Source organism: Leptodactylus fuscus, chromosome 1 (genome assembly GCF_031893055.1).
Source record: "Leptodactylus fuscus isolate aLepFus1 chromosome 1, aLepFus1.hap2, whole genome shotgun sequence".
Taxonomy (NCBI): domain Eukaryota; kingdom Metazoa; phylum Chordata; class Amphibia; order Anura; family Leptodactylidae; genus Leptodactylus; species Leptodactylus fuscus.
This window is the reverse complement of record NC_134265.1, coordinates 57,132,886-57,158,129: the sequence shown is the minus strand read 5'-3', so window position 1 is coordinate 57,158,129 and position 25,244 is coordinate 57,132,886. Positions and strand designations below refer to the sequence as shown.

The following is a 25,244-nucleotide window of genomic DNA, read 5'->3' as shown; positions in this document are numbered from 1 at the left end:
TTTTTGTGGCTTGCAATGAACAGAGCCACCTATTTATATGCTACAACCCCTTTATACAGTTAACTCCCCCTATTTACAGGTTAAAAAAACTGAAAAAATTGTGCAAATGTGGGTTGATAGATATTCCCCTAGTATGTTCACCTTGCTCGAGTGTATTATGACTACACTGTCTACCAATAAGTATTTGGACATCCATGCAAATGAAGATATCTGTGGTTGTGATGTACGAAACACCTTCTGCCATTAAATAGAGAACAGCATTGGCATTAGTGCATTGGCATTAGTGCATTGGCATTAGTGCATTGGCATTAGTCCCATGCAAGATGCCACGAAGTGTAGAGTTGTCTGATTTCGAGAAAAGGATAATTGTCAGGTACCACAAAAATGGGCGATCCTTAAGGGACATAGCAAGCGAACTGAATTACCCAAAATCGACAGTGGCCTATGTGATTATGAAGTGGAAGGTGAACAGTGATTGTTGGAATGTGCCCCGAGTTGGTAGACCCCCGAAACTGGGAGATAGAGACCGACGAGTGCTGGCCAGAGAAACTGCACCCAATTGATGGTTCACATACACCAGGAGTTTCAGCAGGCATCCGAAATCTGCTGGGTTCTACCAACTATTGGATATGAATAATTGTTGTTTTTCTATTCTACCACAGGTGTCCAAATACTTATTGATAGACAGTGTATAATGCTATGATGGCTGACCCATGACATTTATAGCTATGTGGCTTGGACTATGTCTGTATTGTCCTGATTTCAGTTCAAGGGTTAAAATTTATGTCTACTTTATTAACAGGACATTGGGAATTGAGTACTTATTTCATAGCAGGGTTGTTTACAACGCTGGAGACCAACTTGAGGAACTCATAAGGTTATCTCGTACTTGTGTGACAATGGCTGTGCAAGTGGTGTTGTCCAGCAGCTAAACATTGCAATGTCCCGACAGAACATTAAGTCAGGCAACCTTCTAGAGCAACATTACATACTGCAGACGCCTCTGGTGGAGAATACACTGTAGCAGTCAGTATGTGGAGTGAACGTGGTCCCTGGATTCATAACTATTGTATGATTATAGCAATTATATAGTTGTCAGAAGTTTAATATAATTTCAAGGGACAGTAAGCTGCTGAGCCAGCATACCTAAGGCAACCATCTGCAGCACTAGATCAAAGAAACCCCTGGCCCTATTTCCCATCATGAGATGGTTACTAAGGCGTATTAATAGTCCTGATAAAAAATATGAAACAACCGGGAAACATACATTAATGGTAAATGGGTGAAATGTAGCATGCAGTAGACCATTATTAAGATAACAGGAATACTTCCAAGTATAATTATATAATATGGGCCAAGAATAGGCCAAACAAAGGGAAACACTTAATGTGCCATTTAGTTACAAAAGTATTTATAGACTGAAAACATCCATCATTAACACAGTGTATCTCCATATAGAGCGGCACTGAATACAAAAGGAAGTAATGTAACATTAGAGAGTAACAAAAGTAGTCTCTATATCCCCGCAAAGAAGCCAGGGTATGTGACGAAGATACCCACTGAGCATACAGGTACAAATAAAGTGAAATACACTACAAATCAAGTAGAAATCAAAGACGAGATACAGAGAGAAGAAACAAAGCAAGCAATAAACAGTTAAACATGTTTGAACAGCACTGCTTCCAATATTAGAAATTATACCATAGGGGGAGTGTAAAAGCAAAGTTACTCACCCCGGGGGTTATAATTGCAAACAATATTGACAGACCATGTGACCTGTTAATCCATGGGGCCTCCATATGCCATTTAAGAGATTATTCACACTCACTTATTATAGATCTGCATTAATGCAGTCATAGAAAAACTGATTCCAAAACATTAAGACCATAGAGCATTGAGTAGACCACAGAGTACAAGGGGTTCCCCAGTCTCCCACTCCCAGCACAAGCAGTACACGGCCCACTCCCTGTACTACATACATAAAGATTGGCAGCATCTAAGCCAGTAAATTACCTGCCCATAAATTCTGACCACGGACACTCAGGCATTACCCTAATAGTCAATATATCCTTTTTGAAAACAGTATAGGAGATCTAAACTAAGTTCTAGGACCATCTCCTCAAAAAGCTATTTTAATAGAATTGCATTCACACGGTTATGCTCACATTGTATAGTATCTGAGTTAACTCCTTAAAGGGGTATCCCCATCTCAAGGATTCTATCTATACTTCTAGATTATGTAAATTCAAGACCTTTCATAAATACATTGCTTTGGCAATGCTGCTTTGTTTCCCTGCTATGTTCAATTATTCCTCCCAATGTTTACAGAGTGTTTCCATGATGTATGGCCTATTTCTGATAAGCAGGATGGATGGATGGCATGAGGGGGATCAAGGGGTCTCGCTTTTATCTACAGTACAATTGCAGTTTGCTGCTAAAGACTCGTACAGTGTCGCTATCTCTCTCTGTAAACACAAAGATAACACTGAGTCCATTTTCTATCTCCTCTTGCGACTTTAGCAACATACAGGGATTTAACAGCTACCCTCATGATCTAGGGTTATCAGTTTAGACTGGGCTTGTGGTCCTATTTGGATCTTGCTTGTGTATATTACTTTAGCAATACCTCATCTTTGTGAAAATTGTTCCCTACGTCATTTCTACTGAGCCTTATATGGAGGAAATTTAGCCTCTTTCTTTGCTGGTGTATGTATTGAGACCTATATTTATGTGTATATGCAATATTTGCTATATGATATGGATATTTATTGAGTCACTTTGGAGGTAATATACATACACTGTTGTGTCTCTTACATTTACTCTTAGCCGTGGTGATTTACCAAAAGGACCCCTGTTGTTGTGGGCTATTTTTGTATACAGCCACACTTTCGTTCTTGTCCTGTCTATGTATTTAATGTTATTTACTTTGAAAATTGTATTTATTACTGTATGTTTATAGTTTCTTTTTTGTTCATTTTGAGTGTCATACGTACCTTATTTTTTCTGTTTCATGTGGTTCTGATATTCATTGGTAAGAACATGCTGTATAAGAGGGCCTTACTTACCAGGGAGTATTTCTATGTTATTACACTGTATTACTCTCTTCTGGGTGCTATGCTCTTTGTTTGCGATTTTCTGTAGAAGCATGGCAAGTGTTCTATACAAACCTGTGTAATGTAATACACATTTACTGTGCACATTATTTAATCTGCATTTATATTAGATTTATAGTAATCATAATAATCTCTCATGGTAAAGGCAACGTCTATATAAAACTCGTAAGAAAGTTGCACAAATGCAGTTTTTCTCCAATTCTCCCCCATTTCGATTTGTTTCCAGCTTCCTAGTACACTGTACAGAATACATTGTACCATTATAAAGTACAATTTGTCCTGCAAACATTAAGCCATCACATGACTCTTTGAACAGAAAAAATAACAACGTTATGGGGTTTGGAAGGCAGGGAGTCAAAAATTCAAATTGAAGGGAAGTGATTAAAAGATATAACTTTTTACTTTTATTGTTGATATAACCATATGAGGATTAGCTTGTTGATCAAATTTTATTAACTTTTTTTTTTTGCAGCATGGTAAAAAACCATTAAGTTTCTCCATCATTTTTTATGTTCTACATTTTTTGTGGTGCACTGGACATCCTAAATAACATGTTATTTTTATTCTACTGGTAAGTATCACCTATTTCCAAAAAATAATGTGTTTTAGTGTCACCACATTCTGAGAGTCATGAGTTTTTATTTTCCATCATCAGATCTATGAGCACTTGTTTTCAGTGGGATCAGCTGTCATTTCTATTGGTACCATTTTTGGTTATATGTGAATTTTTATGTTTGTTTGTTTTTTAATTCTATTTTTATTTACCGCATTTTATTTATTTTTATTTGTAATTATCCCCATACTGGAACTTGGATGTGATTGCTTGTATAGTACATTGCAATATTTCTGTATTGCAATGTGTTATATCATATACTTTACATCATAGTCATGGCTATAAGCCGCAAAAGAGTGGAGCCGACTCACTGAGGTCTTTATGAGAGTTTTCTAGATATATTTCTGTGCAGGGAGGGGGGACATCAGCTATTGTCAGTAGTGGATATAATGATGCATCACAATGGGTGTTATCTTTATAGGGGTGAACTTCTATTGTGATAATGTCAATCTTGTTTGTACATGAGGTCACTGTTGAAATTAAAACCCCTACAGAATTAGCAAGTGTAAGACTAGTATTAAAGGGGTATTCCCACGTCGCATACTCACCAGTCTTCACTACTGTAAAATCTTCTCTTTCTTCCTGGTTTCTTGCATCATTTGGTGGGCGGGGTTTTACATGCATCCTGTAGTTTAGCCCCGCCCCCAAATTACTGTGTAGCTCCGCCCACCACATAGCATGATCCTATGGGGCGGCTGAAGGGCCTGTGATGTCATCAAAGGTCCTCAAACAACACTATATGCACAATATTGGACTATGAAGTACAGGCAGGAGCAACTCCATTCTGTGTTACATACAGAGTCTGCCTGTCTCTGCCATAATGAGCACAATTGAATTAGCTAGCCTGATAACTGGGAGAACAGAAGACGAGTTCAGAAATTAAAGCAGCTCCTCTCCCCTATCTGATAGCAGGGAGCTAAGTCACGTGGTGTAGACCCAGGAATAGCTAGAAACACAGGCTGGCTCCCGTGCACTTAGCCCCTCCTCCCTCCCCCCTGAGAGCAGCAGATACATCACTTGACTTTTGAGCAGATAAGTCGAGGGCTGTGTCAACAATGAATTGAATAAAGTAAGATAGTGGACAAACAAAGCAGTGCTGAAGCAGTGTATTTAGGAAAAGTCTTACATCCACATTAACAAGTAGTATAGATAGGATCCTTGTGATGGGACAACCCCTTTAAGCTTAAAATATAGAAAGTGAGGGGCCACACGGTGGCTCAGTGGTTAGCACTGCAGCCTTGCAGCGCTGGAGTCCTGGTGTTCAAATCCCACCAAGGGCATAAAACCATCTGCAAGGAGTTTGTATGTCCTCCCTGTGTTTGCATGGATTTCCATCCCATATTCCAAAGATATACTGATAGAGAAAAATGTGCATTGTGAGCTCTATGTGGGGCTCACAATCTACATTTAAAATATATATATATATATATATATATATATATATATATATATATATATATATATATATGTGACATGGAGAAGTAAAAATAAAATCATTACAAATTCTTAAAATATACGTTTCTCATAAAAACTTGGTTTAAAATATAGGCCATTTTTGGTGACACGTTTCCTTCGAAGGCCTACACAACTTTCGTAAAGCAACATCAGTGTCCCACCTAGTCTTTAGATTATGGCTCAAAAAGAGTGCATGGCTATGTCCATCTACAATATTTTCCTGTAATGTTTTTTTCTTTGTTGTGTTTGAGGAATATTAAAACACGACAACAAATGATAAAACATGTAGCACTTTGATTTGTGGTCTTATTTTCTGTTAACTAATTTACAACTCCACTTGGGAGTCTAAGCTGGGAATTCATTTGCACCTCTGGAATACCAATGAGTAGTACTTGGGGAGAGAATATACACAAATGTTGCTGGATCTTTCCTAATAAAGAATAATGGATCATGAATTTACTTACTTCATTATCCTTTATCCGACTTGATTTCTATCTTCATCCAAAATATATTTTTCTATCACAACGGGGAATTTATTTTTGCTTCCTTCAAATGCTGTTCAGAGGGTTTTAATGAGTTCTGAGAATTGCTAGAAGACTTCTGTGATCACTGGTTAGATAGTAGAAAGTACGGAGGATAACAAAAACAATATTTGCGATCATAAAATGTCCTCTGATCTTGGTTTTGTGTTTTTTTTAATTGAATTCAGAAAGTTTTGCAGCAAGGATGTGATTACATTGTCTTATATAATGTCATTAGAATGTTATTAGAAGACCATTCGCCTATTACTTAGAAGGGGATCAAACCCTTGCTTGGTAGACAAATCAATGGATATAAAGTTGATCGTTTCACTTGTTGTGCAGGTGTCATAATAGGTTCTTAAAAGGAATGTGTCACCAATATATACAAATATGTATATTGTCAGGGTCTGGGGTTGCTAGGTGGGGTGGCATAGACACACAAGTCCAGTTTCTTTAGTCCAAAACAAAGGTAGAGTTTTATTTTCACTCAAAAAGGTAGTGCAGCAACAAAAGGAAACGATACAAAAATAAATCCCTGCCCGGCTAGGCTGTAACTAAACATAGAATAGGTTACCTCACCTAGAATAACAGAAATCAGAAGCCAGTAGAATCAGTCAGGACACAGCTCCAAAAATATGACCTCTCTGTTTGGCACTCCAGCCAAGCTCTGCCAAAGTGTTGCTGCTGGAGCTGGCTTCTTAAGCTCCCTTGATGAGAGACTCTCTGCAGCTGAGTCGCTGCTGGAACATCCCCAAAGTGTGGACTGGAGGGGGTGGAATGACAGGTCCCACTACCAACCCATTCCTAAAAATCCAGCCCAATACTGAGCATTTACCAAAATGCTCAGCAGATGAAAGTTGTCTGCTGAGAACAAACATTTCTTCTGGAGTTTTCTCATCTCACCCACCTGAGTAGTCTCGGTGAGATGTACACCCCCTCCATTACCTGACCAGGCATCAGCTTATAACATATATATATATATTGTATATATATTATTATAATTATTAAATAATTTAAAATTTATAATATATAATAAAAATATATTTATGAAAGCCAGTTATTGTAATGCAGCACTTTTTTACATTTTGTTTTTATTTTATGATTGTAGATGTTTCTGTTCTATTTTCTGTACAGGATTATGGGGGATCCCATCTTTTATGAATATCTCATCTGCTCTGTTAACAGAGTCCGCATGGGGCCCCCGCCGAACTGAATACCAACGCAATTGCAAGCGCTGTGCTGTAAAAGTACACAGAACCCATAAACTATAATGGGGGTCTGTGTGCTTGCCACGCGCTGCCCGCATGAATCATGTGGAGAGGAAAGTAGATGGTGAACTACTTTCCTGTCCGCAAGATCCCAGTGGAGATCTCGTGGCAAGCACACGGACCCCATTTTATTCTATGGGGTTCTTGTGCTTTCACTGTACACCTCATGCACTTGCGTTTGGTATTCCGTTCGGGGAGGGTCCTCGTGTGGACTTCCCCTAGACAGAATCCAAATGCTGATGTGAACAAAGGGTAAAGTGATATACCTTACTACATAGTCATGGCCACAGGACAGCGTCGCACCTCCCATGAGGCGACCTGAAGCGACCGCTTCAGGCGGCGCTATGCCAGGGCCTCAGGAGGGCGGCATTTTTGCTGACCTAAGCCAGTCCAGGACAAGCTGTCCTTGACTGGCTTAGCGTCACCGTGTCTGCAGCCCGACACGGGAAGCGAGCGGTGTATTGGGCGGCCCTGCTGAACGCAGCGCTGCTCCAGTGGCCGCCCCTCACACTCAGGCAGAGAGCAGGTCCTCTCTCTGCCTGTGAACGCCGCTCGCTCCGCTAGGCCCTGCCCCCTTTCCGCTCGGTCCCGCCCCTTTCATGCGAACCCCCCCCCCCCCGCCCCTCCTCGGCATTTACACCACTTGGGGCCCGACCTAAGGGAGAGTTTTGTAGACATGTCCTGGGTTACAGAGAAAGTAGATAAGATGTATCATCTATTGTCAGTAGTGGATGCAGTGATAGGTCAGTGGCATTATCTATTTTGGTGTTAACATCTATTGTTATACTGTCTTTGATGTAAATGAGGTGACTGCTACAAAGAAAAACCTTACAGATATATACAGTTACCTCAAAAATATGTTTAGCCCATTAGTGATCAACATATATAGGCTTTTTACATTGGTCACTAATGGGCTTTATTTATAGACTTTCTACATCAGTTCCCTTGCGAAGGAATAGTGCTGTGTCTCCCGCACTGTCAGAATCTGTTCCATTTAACCTTTTAAATACTATGGTCAATAGTAACCACAGCATTTAAAGAATAAACAGCTACCTGTTCTTGAACAAACTGTATATAATAAAATGTTTTACTTAGAGTATGTTCACACCGCTTGAATGGAAGAAGAATTTAAGAACTTAAATTCCTCTTCATTTTCAGCCCCTAAGCTCTCTGCTGCTGCTTTCCCTTGCTGATTAGACTCCAATGAATGGGCCCTAATCATTATAGTTGCTCGTACTGCAGGTTCTGAGGCCGAATCAGCTGCAGAATCTACGGCAAGATCAGACAAGACACTTATTTTTACAAAGTCCCGCTTTACCGCCTGTGTAAGGAGTTGCCGTTTGCAATTCCCAGGGACAGGTATTCCCTATAATGTCCAAGGGAACAGATTAGGCAAGTAAACTTCTACCAGTTGCCTATCACTATTTTGGAGTGTGGAATCTAATGCACCCCGATGTTTTCACCAGTTTTTGGATTTTACCACTCAAGACCAAGGTCACGAAATCAAAGAGTGTCAGATAACAGGTGCAATGTAAGGAACAAAACCAGTTACGTAAAGAAGGACAAAGGAAGAAACAACTAGCCAAGGTCATATTAGAGTCGAAGTCCAAGCTAAGAAGCTGAATCCAAGAAATAAAAGCCAGTTCCAAATCAGAAGCCAAGGTGGTAAATCAGGATAAATAGCCAGCAGTCATAACTAGGAGATCAGTAGGAAAAGTCTGTCTTTCAGCAGAAATAGAGCCAATTTACACTAAACAATCACAGGCACAGACTGACGTTTAGCAGGGTTTATATACCCAACCTATATTTAATTGAATGATGAGGGAGATCTATGGGTCTCTGCCTTAAATCACATGCTTTGCAGACTCAGGCAGAGTTGTTTGGTGATCATGAAAACCTTATGGTGGTATGGCAAACAGGATTCCACCTCAAAATCAGCACCAAATTCCTCCATGTGGACATAACCTAAGAGACTCTACCTGAACATGTTAACTTAGAAAAGGGTTCCAAGGTTGTCCCAGGAGACTATGTGTTAGAGGAGAAGTAGACTCCCTTCCATAGGTGTCCGACAAAAGGGTGAAATAACTGTATTGTTCATTATTGCTAATCTGTGTGTTGCAAAAACCTTTATAGTAAAACATTATAAACTGCGGATGACTGACTCTGAGATTTGTCCTCAATATACCTGCACATCATTACACATTTACACTAGATTGTGGACTGATCAACCACAGTGTTTGTGCAATAACCTTCCATTAGACTGTGGACTGTCTGACCACAGCATTTACACTATACTATGGACTGAGTTACCCTGCAGACTGTCTGGCAGTAACATCTACATTGTTACTTGTGACAATCCTACACTAATGTTAAAGTGTAATTTATTAAGAAATTAATAATGTATAACTTTTTTAACTTTGCAGTCTGTAGTAAATGCTGTGTAAGTCGCTTTCTAATGTAGATGCTAATAATGAAGTCTCGCTATTTTAGTCATCTCCAGCTTGGAGGTTCTTTGTTTCCTAATATTGTTGTTGAGGAAAACTATAAACTAATGACTTATTCACAAACCTAACAAGATTGTATCACTTAGTAAGTATTTTAGAAACATTTCGGCAGATTAATTAATGCTAATGAATGAGCAGACACATACTTGCTTTTAGGCAAATAACCCAAAAAGGCAGATGAAGCTCCTTTCTGTTGACTTGCAGTCCAGATGGAAGATTTGTCTACTGACGCTAAAAGTACCAATTAGAGAATATTTAATTGAAAAATAGAATTGTTAGGATTTCTGTTTAACTATTAGAATAGATGGATAGATAGATAGATATTAAACAGAACAGAACATGCGGACAGGAAAGTACTTCACAATCCACTTTCATGTCCGCATGACTCATGCGGACAATGTGCAGAAAGCACACGGACCCCATTATAGTCTATGGGGTCCGTGTGCTTCCACTGCACACCACTTGCCAATGTGTTCAGTAGTCCGTTCGGGGGGGTTCCCATGCAGACTCCCCCGAACGGATTACCAACGCAGATGTGATTGAGACCTTAGGTCACACATTGTTTTTAGAGGTTGTGGGAAAAGCAGCAGTGAAAAAGTCAATGAAAATTTATATACTCTCATCTACATATAATAGAAAAAACCACTGTGGATATGATAATAATATGGCTATTATGGCCGTTGATCTAGCTATTATATAATCAATCATGCCTCTGGCTCCTATGCCTTTACATCACCTCCAGAGAAAGTGGTGATATGCATAACCTGCACCACTGTGCCTTCTCAGCAATCTATCCGGCATGAATTCATTGTCTTCACTCCTAGAAATTCTCTGTACCAGATGTATGTGGTCTCCTGCGCATGCGCCAGACACATAAGCTAGATTGCTCTTGCCGGTAATTCAGCTGCCTTTACAAGTATTTTGCTAAACCTAAATTTATCAATACATCCAAAAAGTCTAGTAATAAACCAGTGATGAAATAAATGTAGGGTGGCTCAGTGGTTAGCACTGCAGCCTTGCAGTGCTGAGTTCTAGGTTCAAATCCTGCAAAGGGCAACATCTGCAAGGAGTTTGTATGTTCTCCCCGTATTTGTGTGGGTTTCCTCCCACTCATCAAAGACATACAGACTGTAGATTGTGAGCCCTATATGGGACAGTGACTGTCAATGTCTGTAAAGTGCTGCGGAATATGATGGCGCTATATAAGTAAGCATAATAAATAAAGAATATAACCATGTATAACAGGTTAGACGTTAGACTTGTTTCAGAATCTCAGACTCTTTCTTTAGTAGCTTGTCCCCATCTACCTCTTACAGTTCATTCCTCTACATAGAAAATCTCAAAATCTAAACCAGACTCTATATAGTATAGTATGAGACTTCATCTAATTAATAAAATAAACTAATCTAAACATAAAAAGATACATAATAATAATAATATGATAATACTTATAATTATAACTATTAATTAATAATACAAATGAATAATAAAGGAAAACAACTACTGTTTAATCATTGATAATAAATAATTAATAATAATGATAAACAATCAAGCAATAAAAAAATGATAATTAATAAATAAAAATAGCGATAATCATAACCATTGGTGACATAGGAATGGACCACCCCAGGACAGTCGAGGGGCTGAAAAGTGGGCCTGACATTTACTAAACAAAAGTCTGGTCCAATCCCCAAAAGGTGTACCTATAAAAGAAAAAAAAAAAAATCACACTTTGCATTCAGTCCATGTGATATCAAGGGTTGAAATCCAAAACAATCCTTATTTTCCCTCTGGACATAGCTGATATATAATATAACAGATAATACAGCAGTATCAGGCATTAACTATTGATATTCTATATATGTATATTACTCATTTTGGGGCCAATACTATTATGTCAATTTATTGTATTTATTCTGTATTTTGTGCAATATTTAGTTCTATATATGGAGAACATTTTATATGTAGATTGTAATATAGTTATATATAAGTGTATATACACAATTTTAAGAGATAAAGAGGTAATATTACCCCCTTGACTGGGACTCTCTAGATTTTTTAAGGATTTTTTAGGATCGAGGATTTATTCTACTTATGAAATATTATTGAATATTATCCCTGTGCTATGATGTCATAATGGGCATTATCTTTGCACTGTGACATCATTGTGTTTACTGTGTCTTTGCTGTCTATATTATCTCTGTCCTATGACATCACCATGTTCGTTGTCCTTGTACTGTAACATCACTTTGTGCATTATGCTAATACTATGACGTCACTTTGTGCATTATTCTAATACTATGATATCACTTTGTGGATTATTTATACTGTAACATTTCTATGTGTGTTATCCCTATAATTGTACTCCTTAAAATTGCTGAATTTGCTGTGTAAGATGGTCATGGTAGAATGGGGGCCCATTACAAGCTTGGATACGGGGCCCCTTGGTTTCTTCTTTTTTCAACATTAAAAGTTTTATTAAGGGTTTTTCCAAGGGTTTCACAAAAGGGAGGGGGAGGGAGGAAAGGCAAGGGAAAATCAGGGAAACAATGGGAAAGAAAGGGGAAAAAAAGGGGGTCAGGGACGCAGCAGAGTTACAATGAACAGTGCATTTCAGATAATCAGATAAATGAAGAAGAAAGGGTAACAAAAGCCGTAATGTGTTGTAGTAGCAAAACAGAAGAAACAGTAATCCGCAATACTAAAGTACTAGCTGGAATTATGCGAGAACCAGAAAAGTGGTTAGCAGGAAAGAATTCGAGAAGTAGGCAGGCATCACAAGGGTGAGGAGGGAAAAAGGGCACGAAAGTCTGAAGAGTAATAGAACATGTTCCACAATAGCCAGGTTTGGTGGTGAAGTCGGTCATCAGGGCGAAGCATCGCCAGCATATCCTCCATTGTGCGGATATGGAGGAACTCTTTAAGCCAGGAAAGGAGCGTGGGGGGGGGGGACTGGGACTTCCACAACCTCGGGATGACTGAACGTGCAGCTACCAACATAAACCCCAATAACTTGCGAATAGGTTTCTGGAATTTACGAGAGAAAAGGGAGAGCATTAGAGGGGCTGGATCATCTTCCAAAACAACACCCGTCACCTGAAGAATAACCCTGGTTTCTTCTTTTGATCCTGCTGCAGAATGACTAAAGATTTAAATGAAGAAATAAATCAAGTTTTGTCTATCTTTCCTAACAAGCTATGTATGAGTGTGCCCCGCTCTGCCTGATCTATAACCTGCTGCCTGCAGATAGAACTGCATTCTTATGTGACAATTTTCAAGTCTTTCCAGATGAGTCTTTGTAAGCGATGTTATCACACTTACAAATGGAGGGTTGTCACCATCATTTCAATATTACAATTGTGCTGGCTCATTACACTCCCTTCCTCCAGCACCTCCACATTCCTCCTTCTTCCCTTTCATCCTTCACATATAAATAATGACTGAATTATCCAGTGAAAACATCTGGCATGACAAATCTTCTTCACTTTCTGTAATAATAAAGATTTGTGGAGTTGGCTTTATAAATTAGTGATTGTATGTTGTCCTTGTGCCAAGGATTTTATAGACAGTCGCTCTATTACTACAAATTACAGGCTACACGCAGAATCACAAGTGTAAAGTGTTGGCTTGTCTTACTGTATGATGGGGATGGATAAAATAAATTACCATATTACAGTCAAGGTTTAAGGCTTCTGCTGGCTGACATGCTGTAAACATGTAAAATACTGTCAATGCCATTATAAGGGTGAGCGATGACAAAGCTTACAGCTAAGGACAGAGACGGAAATCTACTACTAAAATTCATGTCTGGTTTTGGCCTATTCATTTTTTGAGAAATTGTTCTGCCTTCAACCATCAATCCAACGTATCACCAATACTGCGGATATTGTGTGACACTGTATGACAAAGATAACCAAGCAGTAGCATAGATATAGCGAGTACAGTGCTAGAAGTTTCTACAAGGAACTGGAACCACAGGGGGTCCCAAAGGTACCTCTGCCACAGTGGCGTAACTAGGAATGGCGGGGCCCCTTGCGTACTTTTGACATGGGGCCCCCCCAACCGACACCAAACACCCCAACCAACCGACATTTCCACCTCCACACGATTATGCCCCATAGGGGCTCCTGCACACAGTATTATGCCCCATAATGGCCCCTGCACACACTATTATGCCCCACTGTGGACACCCATGAGCAATTATTATATTCTTTTCAGACCCCAGAGTATAATAATCGGAGACCCAAGGGAGGATTAAAAACATAAGAAAACACTGTTACTTACCTATCCCCGGCTCCGCTTCACTCCTTGCTGATGTCGGCCATCTTCAATGACATACGGGACGTCACATTACCCAGGCCTGCGTCATGACGCATATGGAAGTAGGCCCTGGTCATGTGACGTGGTCAGGGACGTCACACTAGTAGGACCGAAGCCTGCCTGGAAAGGTAAGCAATTGGGGCCCGCAGCTGTATCGGCTGTCACCAGGCCCCTTAATGTCCTGGGCCCTGTGGCAGCTGCTACCGCTGCTACCCTAGTTGTGCCACTGCTCTGCCATATAAAATATTATAAATGGCGCAGGGTAGATAGGGACCCCATTACAGACTTTTCATTTGAAGGCCACATAGACGAATAATGTGGCCATGTGAAGTTCCATTGACAGAGTCCTATGGGAAGACGGGGACTCCTAACATTGTGGATTGTAGACTATGATTCTTGGGAGTCATTGACCCTGCTCAACGTTAAATCCATAAAATAGAAGTGCGGCCCTTATTTCCAAGACCAAATATGCCCATGTGATAGGTGCTGTCACCCTGAGAATTTTGTTATTTTGTTAATCCACATTGGCTCATGGATCATTCAATCTTGCTTTTGTTGCTCATGCTGTCTCAGTAGGTCTCTGTTTGGCTGCAGAGATCACATGTCTGTTTCAACACATTATCGTTGGAGCAGGAACAGTAGGATGGTTGGGGCCCAAAAAGGGTCAGAACAGCGGCAGTACTAACTCACCTCTTCCATTAATTTCAACTGTTTACATCCATCATTATGTGCTGCTCTACAGATACCAGCACAATTGGAATTTTTTCTGCAGCCCCTAGCGTTTCAGAGCAATATGCTAGTTAGAGCCCCTACTGTCAGGTGGGCAGTCCTGGAATGGGGCAGACAGACAGGGACTACCCACTGAACAGTACAGAGCCTAATTTGTGTATTGGGTGCACTAGTTGATCAGGAATGCTTGGGACTAGAGAAAAAATTCCAACTGCACCAGAATAAGCGAAACATCACATATTGAAGGATGCTAGGATTGAAGGTGATGAAAGGTCTTTTTAAAAGAGTTTAAAAATCACTGCACCCAAAAATGCTACTAAAACAACTTGGGTGTAGACACTTTTGTAATGTCAGCTTTGGCAAAAATCTGGATGCAGTATTTTAGCCTAAAAATTGTGGAAAAATTTGCAAAATGTTGAGAAAATCCCTGCTAAATGTGTGTGAAACCAACTTATAAGCAATGGATGACCATGTAGTCTGTGCTGACACAAGTGGTGCCCTTTCCTAACTGCGCCTAGTGTTTGTGATCACCATGAGTTGGCCCCGGTGATCAGACATGGTGATATATTAATAATATGTCATTGATGGTGAGCTTTCAAGTATTCTGTCTATCATTTGCTACATATTATACAAACCCTAGTCTTTCCACCCTGCTCATAGTCTACTATTCATTAGCTGAATTAACAGTGTGCCTGCCCGTGCCTGCCAGTGGCAAGCATTTAATGATGGCATGTCTTCATATGATCCAATGATATAACCACCATGTCGCAGCAGCCATTTCCCCTTTTATATCGCTCGTACATTTCTACATCAAAATCTTGTACCTGCAGTTCGTTGTATGCAAATGTGTAAATTGGAGACTTAATGTTATGTATATTAAATCAGTCACTTTGTGAATGGCAGGCTCTATAAAAATGAACCAAGCTCTATAAAATACCTATAGATATCCTATCTACGTTCCCTCCCTGTAAAACACATTCACATGATACAAGAGATAGAATCCTCATCTTTTCAGAAATGTAGAACATTGTCAGAACAGGTTAAACCTTAATGAATCTTCTTACTAAAAGTCAGAAGGGGAATCTGCAATGGAACTTAAGGGAAAAGAGACCTTTACTTGGCTCTGTGCTTATAATAGTATCTCCTGCTGCTTAAACATGTTTGATGTGGGATAGAAATAGCCCCGGCAACCTGTGTGGTCTGTGCACGCTTTAATGTCCTGGACATCTGGAGATGGATCTTATAAAAGAGATGATTCTTAAAAGGCATCAGCCCTGCATGAATGGAATAGAAAGAGGTTTGGGGTGACCAGTTATAGGAATAGACATTGTATATCATGAGGGATCAGCATATGTAGGCTGGGAACATACTGTACATTACTATACCACACTATACTATACCAGACTGTACAATACTATGCTATATGTACTACACTACAAAATACTAATGTGACTAACATTGGTTTTAACATAATTATTATAGAATTGTATTCTTGATGTGATATACTGTATGGCAACAGTCCTGCATTTATGGAATAAATAGAGGTTTGGGGTGAATAGACGTTGTATACCATGAGGGATCAGCATATGTAAGCTGGGAACATACTGTACATTATTTGTATTATTATTATTGTTATTTATTTATATAGCACCATTAATTCCATGGTGCTGCACATTATTATATTAATTCCATAGTGCTGTACATTATTATATTAATTCAATGGTGCTGTACATTATTATATTAATTCCATGGTGCTGTACATTATTATATTAATTCCATGGTGCTGTACATTATTATATTAATTCCATGGTGATGTACATTATTATATTAATTCCATGGTGATGTACATTATTATATTAATCCCATGGTGCTGTACATTATTATATTAATTCCATGGTGCTGTACATTATTATATTAATTCCATGGTGCTGTACATTATTATATTAATTCCATGGTGCTGTACATTATTATATTAATTCCATGGTGATGTACATTATTATATTAATCCCATGGTGCTGTACATTATTATATTAATTCCATGGTGCTGTACATTATTATATTAATTCCATGGTGATGTACATTATTATATTAATCCCATGGTGCTGTACATTATTATATTAATTCCATGGTGCTTTACCTTCAAGGGTTTACATAAGGTACACAAAATATACAAACAAATATAATGCTAACAGTGACCGACTGGCACAGACTGCCCATGAGGGCTTACAATCTATGAGGGAAGAGGGGTAGAGACAGAAGGAGAGGGGGAGACTGTACAGATGGCAGTGAGGTGATAGTGTTATTGGAGGCCTTCCTGAATAGGTGAGTCTTCAGGGCCTTCTTGAAGCCTGTGATTGTGGGGGTCAGTCTTATGTGTCTTGGTAAGGAGTTCCAGAATATGGGGGATGCACGGGAGAAATCTTGGAGACTGTTGTGTGAGGAGCGGATGAGATCAGAGCGGAGTAGGAGGTCATTGGAGGATCGGAGGTTACGTGTGGGCAGGTAGCGGGAGATTAGGTCGGATATCAGGTTGTGGATCACTTTGTATGTCAGCGTTAGTATTTTGAACTCTATTTGTTGGGCAATGGGTAGCCAGTGAAGGGATTGTCAGAAGGGAGTGGCCTATGAAGAACATTACTATATGATAGATACTATCCTATCATACTATACTATAGTACACTCTACCATACTGTACTATACTACGCTACTACATATTCTACAGTACAGAATCCTAATGTGACTTATATAGTGTTGCGGCCACTTCTGTGATTTGCCCAGTGTTTAAAAGCTAAGCAGCTGACAGCTATACACAGGGTGACTGACAGATCTGCTGTAAGGTACTGTTAACTACTAAGGTATTGCGAAACATCATTGTTTCCGGTGAACAGTATATACAGGGCTGAGATGAAGGATAGGTGGAACAGACAACCATACTGGGAGACCATTGAGAAGAGGAGTCAATTTCTGGATCAAAGAAGAACAAACGATATGCCTTTATATCGCTAAGCACACACGCACTACCATTGCTCCCACAGAACAGGGGACTTGGGACCCCCATTCTCATAAAACTATGGGACCCCCATTCTCATAAATCTTATGAGACCCCCATCAATCACTTATCATGTGGGCAGGTGATTGGTTGCGATTATGGGGCAACCCCTTTAAAGAGGACCAGTCACCTCCTGATATGTTGTTTTTTTTTTTAATTAAGTTATTGCATTCCCTATGATATAACAATTCTAGAGCACCTTCTCTTCTGCAGTGTGCTGTTCCTCTGCTATTCCTATTAGAAATATATAAATAATTTAGGGACCAGTCGAGAGATTTAGCACTGATAGGCTGAAGAGGATTCCTGGACTTGTCCCACCTGCTAAGTAAAATGATAATTTTCTAATGATTATAGGGATGAGCAGATAATCTTTATGCATTATTTTTTTTTGCATTTAACCAAGCTTTGGACCCTATGTGCCAACTACATAATGGCATGGAAGGGGTTTACTGGCCACAAACCACCTGATAGTTTCCCTTTAAAGGGAGTCTGTCACCAAGGTGAAGCATATCAAGTCTTTAACACAGTAAGATAGGACAGGCTCACCTGAGTATAACACCTTTTTTCCATGAAAATTCATTCCTCCATTGGAAAAATATTCAGAAGAGAGTCTGGAGCACTGAGTGTCCTCTTTTCCCCCTCCCTTCTTTGAGGGCCAGGAAGCTAAGCTGAAATCTCATCTGTCCCTCAAAGAAGGATGGTCATATTAGTAGTGCAGTGTGGGACGTAGCAGTTTGAAGTACTGGAGCCGCCCTCAGTGTTCCTGACTGCTTATTTGCATATTCTGAAATAAGCGAATATCTCAACAACAATGGAACGAATATTCTTAGGCAAAAACATGTTCATTCAGGTGAGCCGGACCTAATTGTGTTGTTGCTTTAATACGCTTCACCCTGGTAATAGACTCCCTTTAAGCCCTGCCTTCCATCCAGAGACATTCTCAAATATCCAGAAGTGTCCGTCTCCAGCACACATTAGCATGGTCTGGTTCTTGGACTGAGCCACGAAAATTAAGTCTCTTGGCCAGTATAAAATTGTAAAGAATGGATCCTTGTTCCTTGTAGTTTATTGCTTGATTTGTCTTTATTACATAGTTAAGATCTCCCTGAACCCGTTGGCCTGAGATAATTAGAATTAATATTCTAATTACCACCTATCAATATAGTTAATGATATGATATGTAAATGATATGTACTATGAAAGTCAATATGCAGCTCATCATGAAACTGATCTCTGTGTCACTAACCTGTATGGGATCTTATTCCATCATTTATTTCATCTGTATTATTGCATTAGTGTAATTCCACTATTTTACATACAGCCCAGGAGGCAATAGCTGTCGTGTTATAAGATATTCATTATATTCACTATACATTGGTATATAATTCAGTAGAATTCATTATTATGAAGATAGAAACTGTTCGCACGGCCTGGTTCCCCAGTTACCCTTCATCTGTATAGATTATCAGGCGTCTGTAACTTGTGCTCAATGCCAGGTGTATAACTACAACTCTCAGTTTCCACTTCAGTCCACAAGCTGTATCTGGGATAACAGCACAACCCACTGAACTGGATGAGCTGCAATACCAGGGACAGTCTATGGACAAGACCAGTACTACTGTTTAAAAAAAAAAAAAAAAAAAAAAAAGTTTTTTTTTTTCTTTTTTAATATCATAAATCCCATTTGGATAATATCACAGAACATCCTAGCAGTAATGGGATTTGGTCACCAGAACCCAACCACACAGATAGATAGGTTAGGGTCACCTGAATCAGTGTTTTCCACTTGTGAATTGATGCCTCCCTTGATGAGATATTGAGGGTTTTTATTCATCAGTATGCAAATGAACCCTTTGTAGCAATGACAATATTGCCATTGCGCCAAAGAGGTAAGGGGCAACACCCTTTGGTTTGATTTAGGTGACAGTAACCTATCTATCTGCAGGGTTTGGTTGATATGATAGAGTCTTGTGATAGACTGCCTTTAACAAAGGACAAAAATGATGTATGTGCTGTAGTAAAATGAACTGTTTGGTTCCTAATTTACACATAGCTTTCAGATTTACAGCTATGTCCACCATTAAAGGGGTTTTCCGTGCAATTTTTTTTTTTTTTTTTTTAAAAGGTCTGTTAGTGCTATTAATAGGTTATTAAATGCACCCAAATACCTTTAGCAGTGTTTTGAGTGATTTCTGGGTTTCTCTGGGAGCTCCTGGCATCTTCTGCATTTACTTACATACACATCTTCCTGTTCTGTTTTCCTTACAACTACCATGATGCTTTGTGCTAATCACAGCTGAGTCACAATACCTTCCTCTCTCACCCTTCCTCTCACTCCTGCCACCTCCCTATTTCCCTAGCTAGCCCACCCACTACTAGCCCTTGCTAACTAACTCACCCCTCCTTCATCCTTCATCATCCTTATCTGTCTACCCAGATCTTTTGGGCACAGGACGATGCTTCATCTGTGGGTGGGGGGTAAGCAGTGGGTTAGTATTGGTGACGTTCCGCTTCTGGGGCAAATGGGGAAACAGAACGTCACCGAAAATTAGAAAATGTGTCTGGGGGAGTCACATAACTGCCCTGTTGATCTAGATAATTATAGATCTTTGATTCATTAGAGTTTAGCGGGTAGGTGGGGGGGGGAGGGTATTTAGTTTATATTATAAAGATCAATTTATCCCGGGCAAGCCATTTAACATATCTCAAATTTGGTTAAGTACCCCAATTTCTCATGGGACCAATTCAATACAACATTGCTAGAAAAACCCTTGACTTGCTATAATTCACAACAGGACTATAACATATCACATTGTGACACTGTAAGATGCAATGATGTTGTCTTGAAAATCTGAGCATATTGCGAAACGCATATCTGGACACATCCTGCCAAGAGTAAAATTATAAGGAAAGACAGATCATCTATGGTTGTGCAAATCTCCATAGGAGATAGAGATATTTCTGAATTTTAGTGATGGAGGTAGAAGATTGGACACTAACGGTTCTTATAATATAAAAAAAACAATCTGATAACCCTCCATTGTAAATATAAAAGATATAGCTCTGGCACAATAAAATATTGCTTTATGGTTTAACTAAGAACATTTCCAAGAAAGAAAATTTAATTTGTGACTTTACCAACTGTTGTTTTACTGCAGGTGTCTCAGTATTTGCAAGACTTTGTCGTATTAAAACATTCTGGCGGGCCAGATTTTATAGAATTGTGTGGAAAACAATGTTTATTTTCGGTACCAGATTCAGATGGTGCACATTCAAAACAGCAAGTGGAATACATGAGTAGAAATCCTTTTTCCTTTGAAGGAGAATGTTCTGTATATGCTAATACAGATGTCGCCAAGTTTAACATGAACAGTTGCTCATCACTTTAACTTGACTTTTTTTGTTTTTGTAATGGCCTTTGTTGTGTGTTATAAGATTCAACTTGATGATGACTCCATCTGTATATGATGTTCATGGTGGAATGCATTGTATATGTACCGTATATACTCGAGGGGGGCGGGGGTCTATGACCAGCCACAATAGTAATGTATAGAATTTCCCATAAAATAGTGAAAAAAAAGAAGCTTTAAAAAAATAAAATAAATAAAAGTTCTAAATCCCTCCTTTCCCTAGAATACATATAAAAGTAGAAATTACTGTGAAACACAAACACATTAGGTATCCCTGTGTCTAAAAGTGCCCGCTCTACTGAATATAGGGTATCTGCAGTGCTCCTGTTCTGTCAGGAAGGGGTTAATAGGAGCACTGCAGATACCCTATATTCAGCCAGGCTGAATTCCAAGTGGGGGAAAAATAAACAGTTCTCAAGCCCAGGGAAGCAGCAGACAACCAAAATTTTTGAAATTTTCCAGTAGCTGCTGCATCCCCCCCCCCCCTCCTCCTCAGCTTATATTCGAGTCAATAAGTTTTCCCAGTTTTTTGTGGTAAAATTAGGGGCCTCGGCTTATATTCGGGTCGGCTTATACTCGAGTATATACGGTAGTCTCTTCCACATTTACACTATACTCTGCCCCATGTTCACACTCTCAAAATAACAAGTTAGAAACAAAATAAACGTACAACTTGTAGGTGGGGTGTTAAGGAAATACTGAGATATATGGTTAGTATAAGGGCGGGTTCACATATCCGCCCTGGTCTCCGCTTTTAGGTTTCCGTCTTCTGCCGACAGGAAGACAGTGTCCGCCCACGGGCTCACGGGCGCTTACAGGCAGACACTTTGCAAACCAATTCAAATGAATGGGTTTGAAAAGTGACTGATGGTTTCTGTCTCCTATCCAGTTTCTTGGGCAGAAGACGGAAACCTGAAAGCGGAGACTGGGCACAGGTGTGAACCCGCCCTAAGAAAGCCTTTCTGAAATAAACAGTTCCTAGACATACAGGGAAGTGCAGAACATGGGACAAGACATTCTTTAGATAGTTATCCTTGATAAGAAAGACGGATGTAACTTGAAGTTTCTTGGTCCCAATACAAAACACATAAATGGGCCAACACTTATCACCATCCAGGGCCGCTTCAACCATAAGGCCAACGGTGCACATGCACTGCTTCAACCATAGGGCTTCATCGGTACTGTTGGGACAACTGCAGGGGGACTTCAACCCTCTGGCTGCCCCCTGGATAGGGTGGCAATTGAGTTGCATTGGACGTATACAATGCATACTTTCTACTAATGGCGATTTCTTAAGATCCATTAGGGCTATGAAGATGACCTGGCCTGGATGACCAGGACTGGGTGGAGTTTTGATATTGATGACTTATGTTTAAGATAGGTCATCTAACTATCTGAAGTGCTAGAATTATACAGTGTACAGAGCTGGAAGCAGAAAGTTGAATACACAGTGTAGTGCTTATGCCTCAGTACTGCAGCTCAGCTTGTAAAACTCATTTAAACTCTTTAGACATTTTTTTTTTAATCCTGATTTTTCATATCTTAAGAAATGTGGCCACCATGCTCAACCAGCCTCCAACATTCAAGAGAAAAATTTAATTTTTTTTTTTTGATAAATGAACACAAAGGGATATGCTAACTATCCGATGTGTTTGTGCATGTCCACATAGTGAATAGGGAATTGCAGCATTTCAAGACTTCTGTTAGCATGTCATGATACTGTATTGTGTTAAATTCATTTCTTGAGAAATGTGAGTCCATAGCCAAATAGGAGATCAGTTAATTGTGGACGCATCTGTATCCTTTTAGTCACTGTTCAAACTTTGTCTGAGTCTTCTATTAGAGGTATGTGGTATCAGAATTTGCCAACTTATACCTTTGATGGAAGGATTGGTTGTATGCCTGGCTCTACATGACATAAAATAGAATATAATAACCATAGGATTCAATGAAAAGAAAAAAGCATGCCATGCAGTATATTGCTTTTACTGGATGCCACTACATAGAAAAAATGTATCTGTCCGATCATTCCATTCTTACATGGTGAAGCCATGCAGGAAGAGATTAGGTGAGAATAGTCTTTTTTATAGTTTTTTCTTTAAGTATAGTATTCCAGACATGTTAAAATATAAAAAAATTTAATGATATGCGACGTAAAAAGTTTCAGATTTTATAGAATGAGATTGTATTGAGTACAATGTACATTGCCTAGTGTAATAACATCATATTTATGATCTTTTTTCTACAGTTGTTGGGGACGTTGAACACATATCAACAATAATGGATGAAGGAGTTGATGTTACAACTGAAGGTAACTCTCTTATTAAGGCAGTGTACCAAAGTAGGCTGCGTCTCACGCGACTTCTTTTGGAAGGTGGCGCATACATCAATGAGAGCAATGATCGTGGAGAAACGCCACTTATGATTGCGTGTAAAACCAAACATGTCGACCACCAAAGTGTTAGCAAAGTGAAAATGATTAAATATCTTCTGGAAAACAATGCCGATCCTAATATTCAAGATAAATTTGGGAAAACAGCTTTAATGCACGCTTGCTTGGAGAATGCTGGATCAGAGGTGGTATCTATGCTTTTAGAGAGTGGAGCTGATCCCAGTCTACAGGACCACACTGGTTTCTCTGCCCTTGTTTATGCCGTCAACTCAGAAGATAAGGAGACTCTAAAGATTCTATTAAATGCTTGCAAGGCCAAAGGGAAAGAAGTTATAATCATTACTACTGATAAGTCTCCATCAGGCAGGCAGACGACAAGGCAATATCTAAATGTCCCACCTTCTCCAGGCATTGATCATAATTCTCCTACTCCATGTACATCACCTTCTGAAATTGAGCTAAAGACTTCCCCAACACCAATATCAAATGCTTTTGAAGCAGAAAATGAATTGTTTAACTTTAAAGAACCCAATGCATCTGTAGATTTAAAAGGTTCCTCCGAGCCTGGCTCTCCAACGAAAAAACCTCATATGATGCATATCGGAGCGAAGTTGCCTCTCCTTCAGAGACTGCACTCTGAGCCTTGGTTGAAGATTCCTCCATCATTGCTCCACCAACACAAAGTGTCTTCTCTACAAGAGGAGCTGCAGGATATAACTCCTGAAGAAGAACTATCCCTTAAAATGAATGGTTTAGTATATTCAAAGCGATATTTCACTCGACATCAGAGCATTGATGTAAAAGATACCGCTCACCTTCTAAAAACCTTTGACTCCTCTGGCCCTAGAAAGCTCTCATATGATGAAATACATTCACAAACACTTTACCCTGATGGAACACCAAGCAAGTCCGAGATCCCTGTTGACCAAGATCCCGATTCAGGGCACACAATGTCTGTCTCAAGCTTAAAGAGCATAGTTCAAAGAAGAAATTTAGGTGCAAACCATTATAGCTCTGATTCCCAACTCACAAGAAATCATGGTCTGGCTACAACTGAGGACAGTAAATCTCTTTTGGAAAAAAAGAAAATGTTTTCTCCACCGTCCTTGCTGTCTGGCTCCAGAGAATCTCTAGAAAATGTGTCTGTTACAGCGCTAAGTAGAAGGAACCATGCTCTTCTGGAGAGGCGTGGATCTGGTGCTTTACTTTTAGATCACATAAGCCAAACTAGACCAGGCTTCCTTCCACCATTGAATGTGAACCCCCATCCACCGATTCCCGACATCAGCTGCCATAGTAAAGTATCCAATGTTATTTTCCCAGCCTCTTGCGCAAAGCCCCTGGTTCCTTCTGCTCCACTCTTTCCAAAAGAGTCGAAAAGCAAAAAAATGCTTCTCAGGAGACATTCGATGCACACAGAACAGATTAAACAACTTGTAAACTTTGAAGAGATTCTTGGCTAAAGAGAGCCTTCAAAGCAAATGCATTGGAACTATCTTACCAGCGCTCTCTCCAGACAGCACCTGCTGCACAAAATGCTTCAGACCTTTTCTGCAAAGAAAACAGATCCGTTCAGCTTATGCTGGATAAATTATTCAAGCAGTAAAATGCTTGGTAGTTAGCAGTAATCACAGTTTTCTCTACAATATAAATGAATTGCTGCCCTACATTTGCAGCCTTTTTTATCAGCATAGCAGGCCATAAGGAATGCAGAAATATGGAGAAGTGATAGATTTGGGCTACCGAGACTGAGAGAACATGAGAAACCAGAGGATGGAGCTTCGAAAACGGGAAGGTTCAGGCTTACGATCGAGGAGACCATTTGCGATTTTCTTCTTTTTGAGTCACATTACTGCACATGATGTGCTTT

At 39.6% G+C, this 25,244-nt stretch overlaps 1 protein-coding gene across 1 annotated transcript in view; it reads left to right on the top strand.

Moving 5' to 3' along the window:
- The window catches only part of ANKRD34B (ankyrin repeat domain 34B), a 33,938-nt gene extending 9,057 nt beyond the window's left edge, over nucleotides 1-24,881 (top strand). The window contains exon 2 of the mRNA XM_075262433.1: nucleotides 23,231-24,881. Within this exon, the coding sequence (XP_075118534.1) occupies nucleotides 23,263-24,837 (1,575 nt within the window). The 5' untranslated portion in view covers nucleotides 23,231-23,262 and the 3' untranslated portion in view covers nucleotides 24,838-24,881. The remainder of the gene's footprint in view (nucleotides 1-23,230) is intronic.
- The last annotated feature ends 363 nt before the right edge of the window (nucleotides 24,882-25,244 follow it).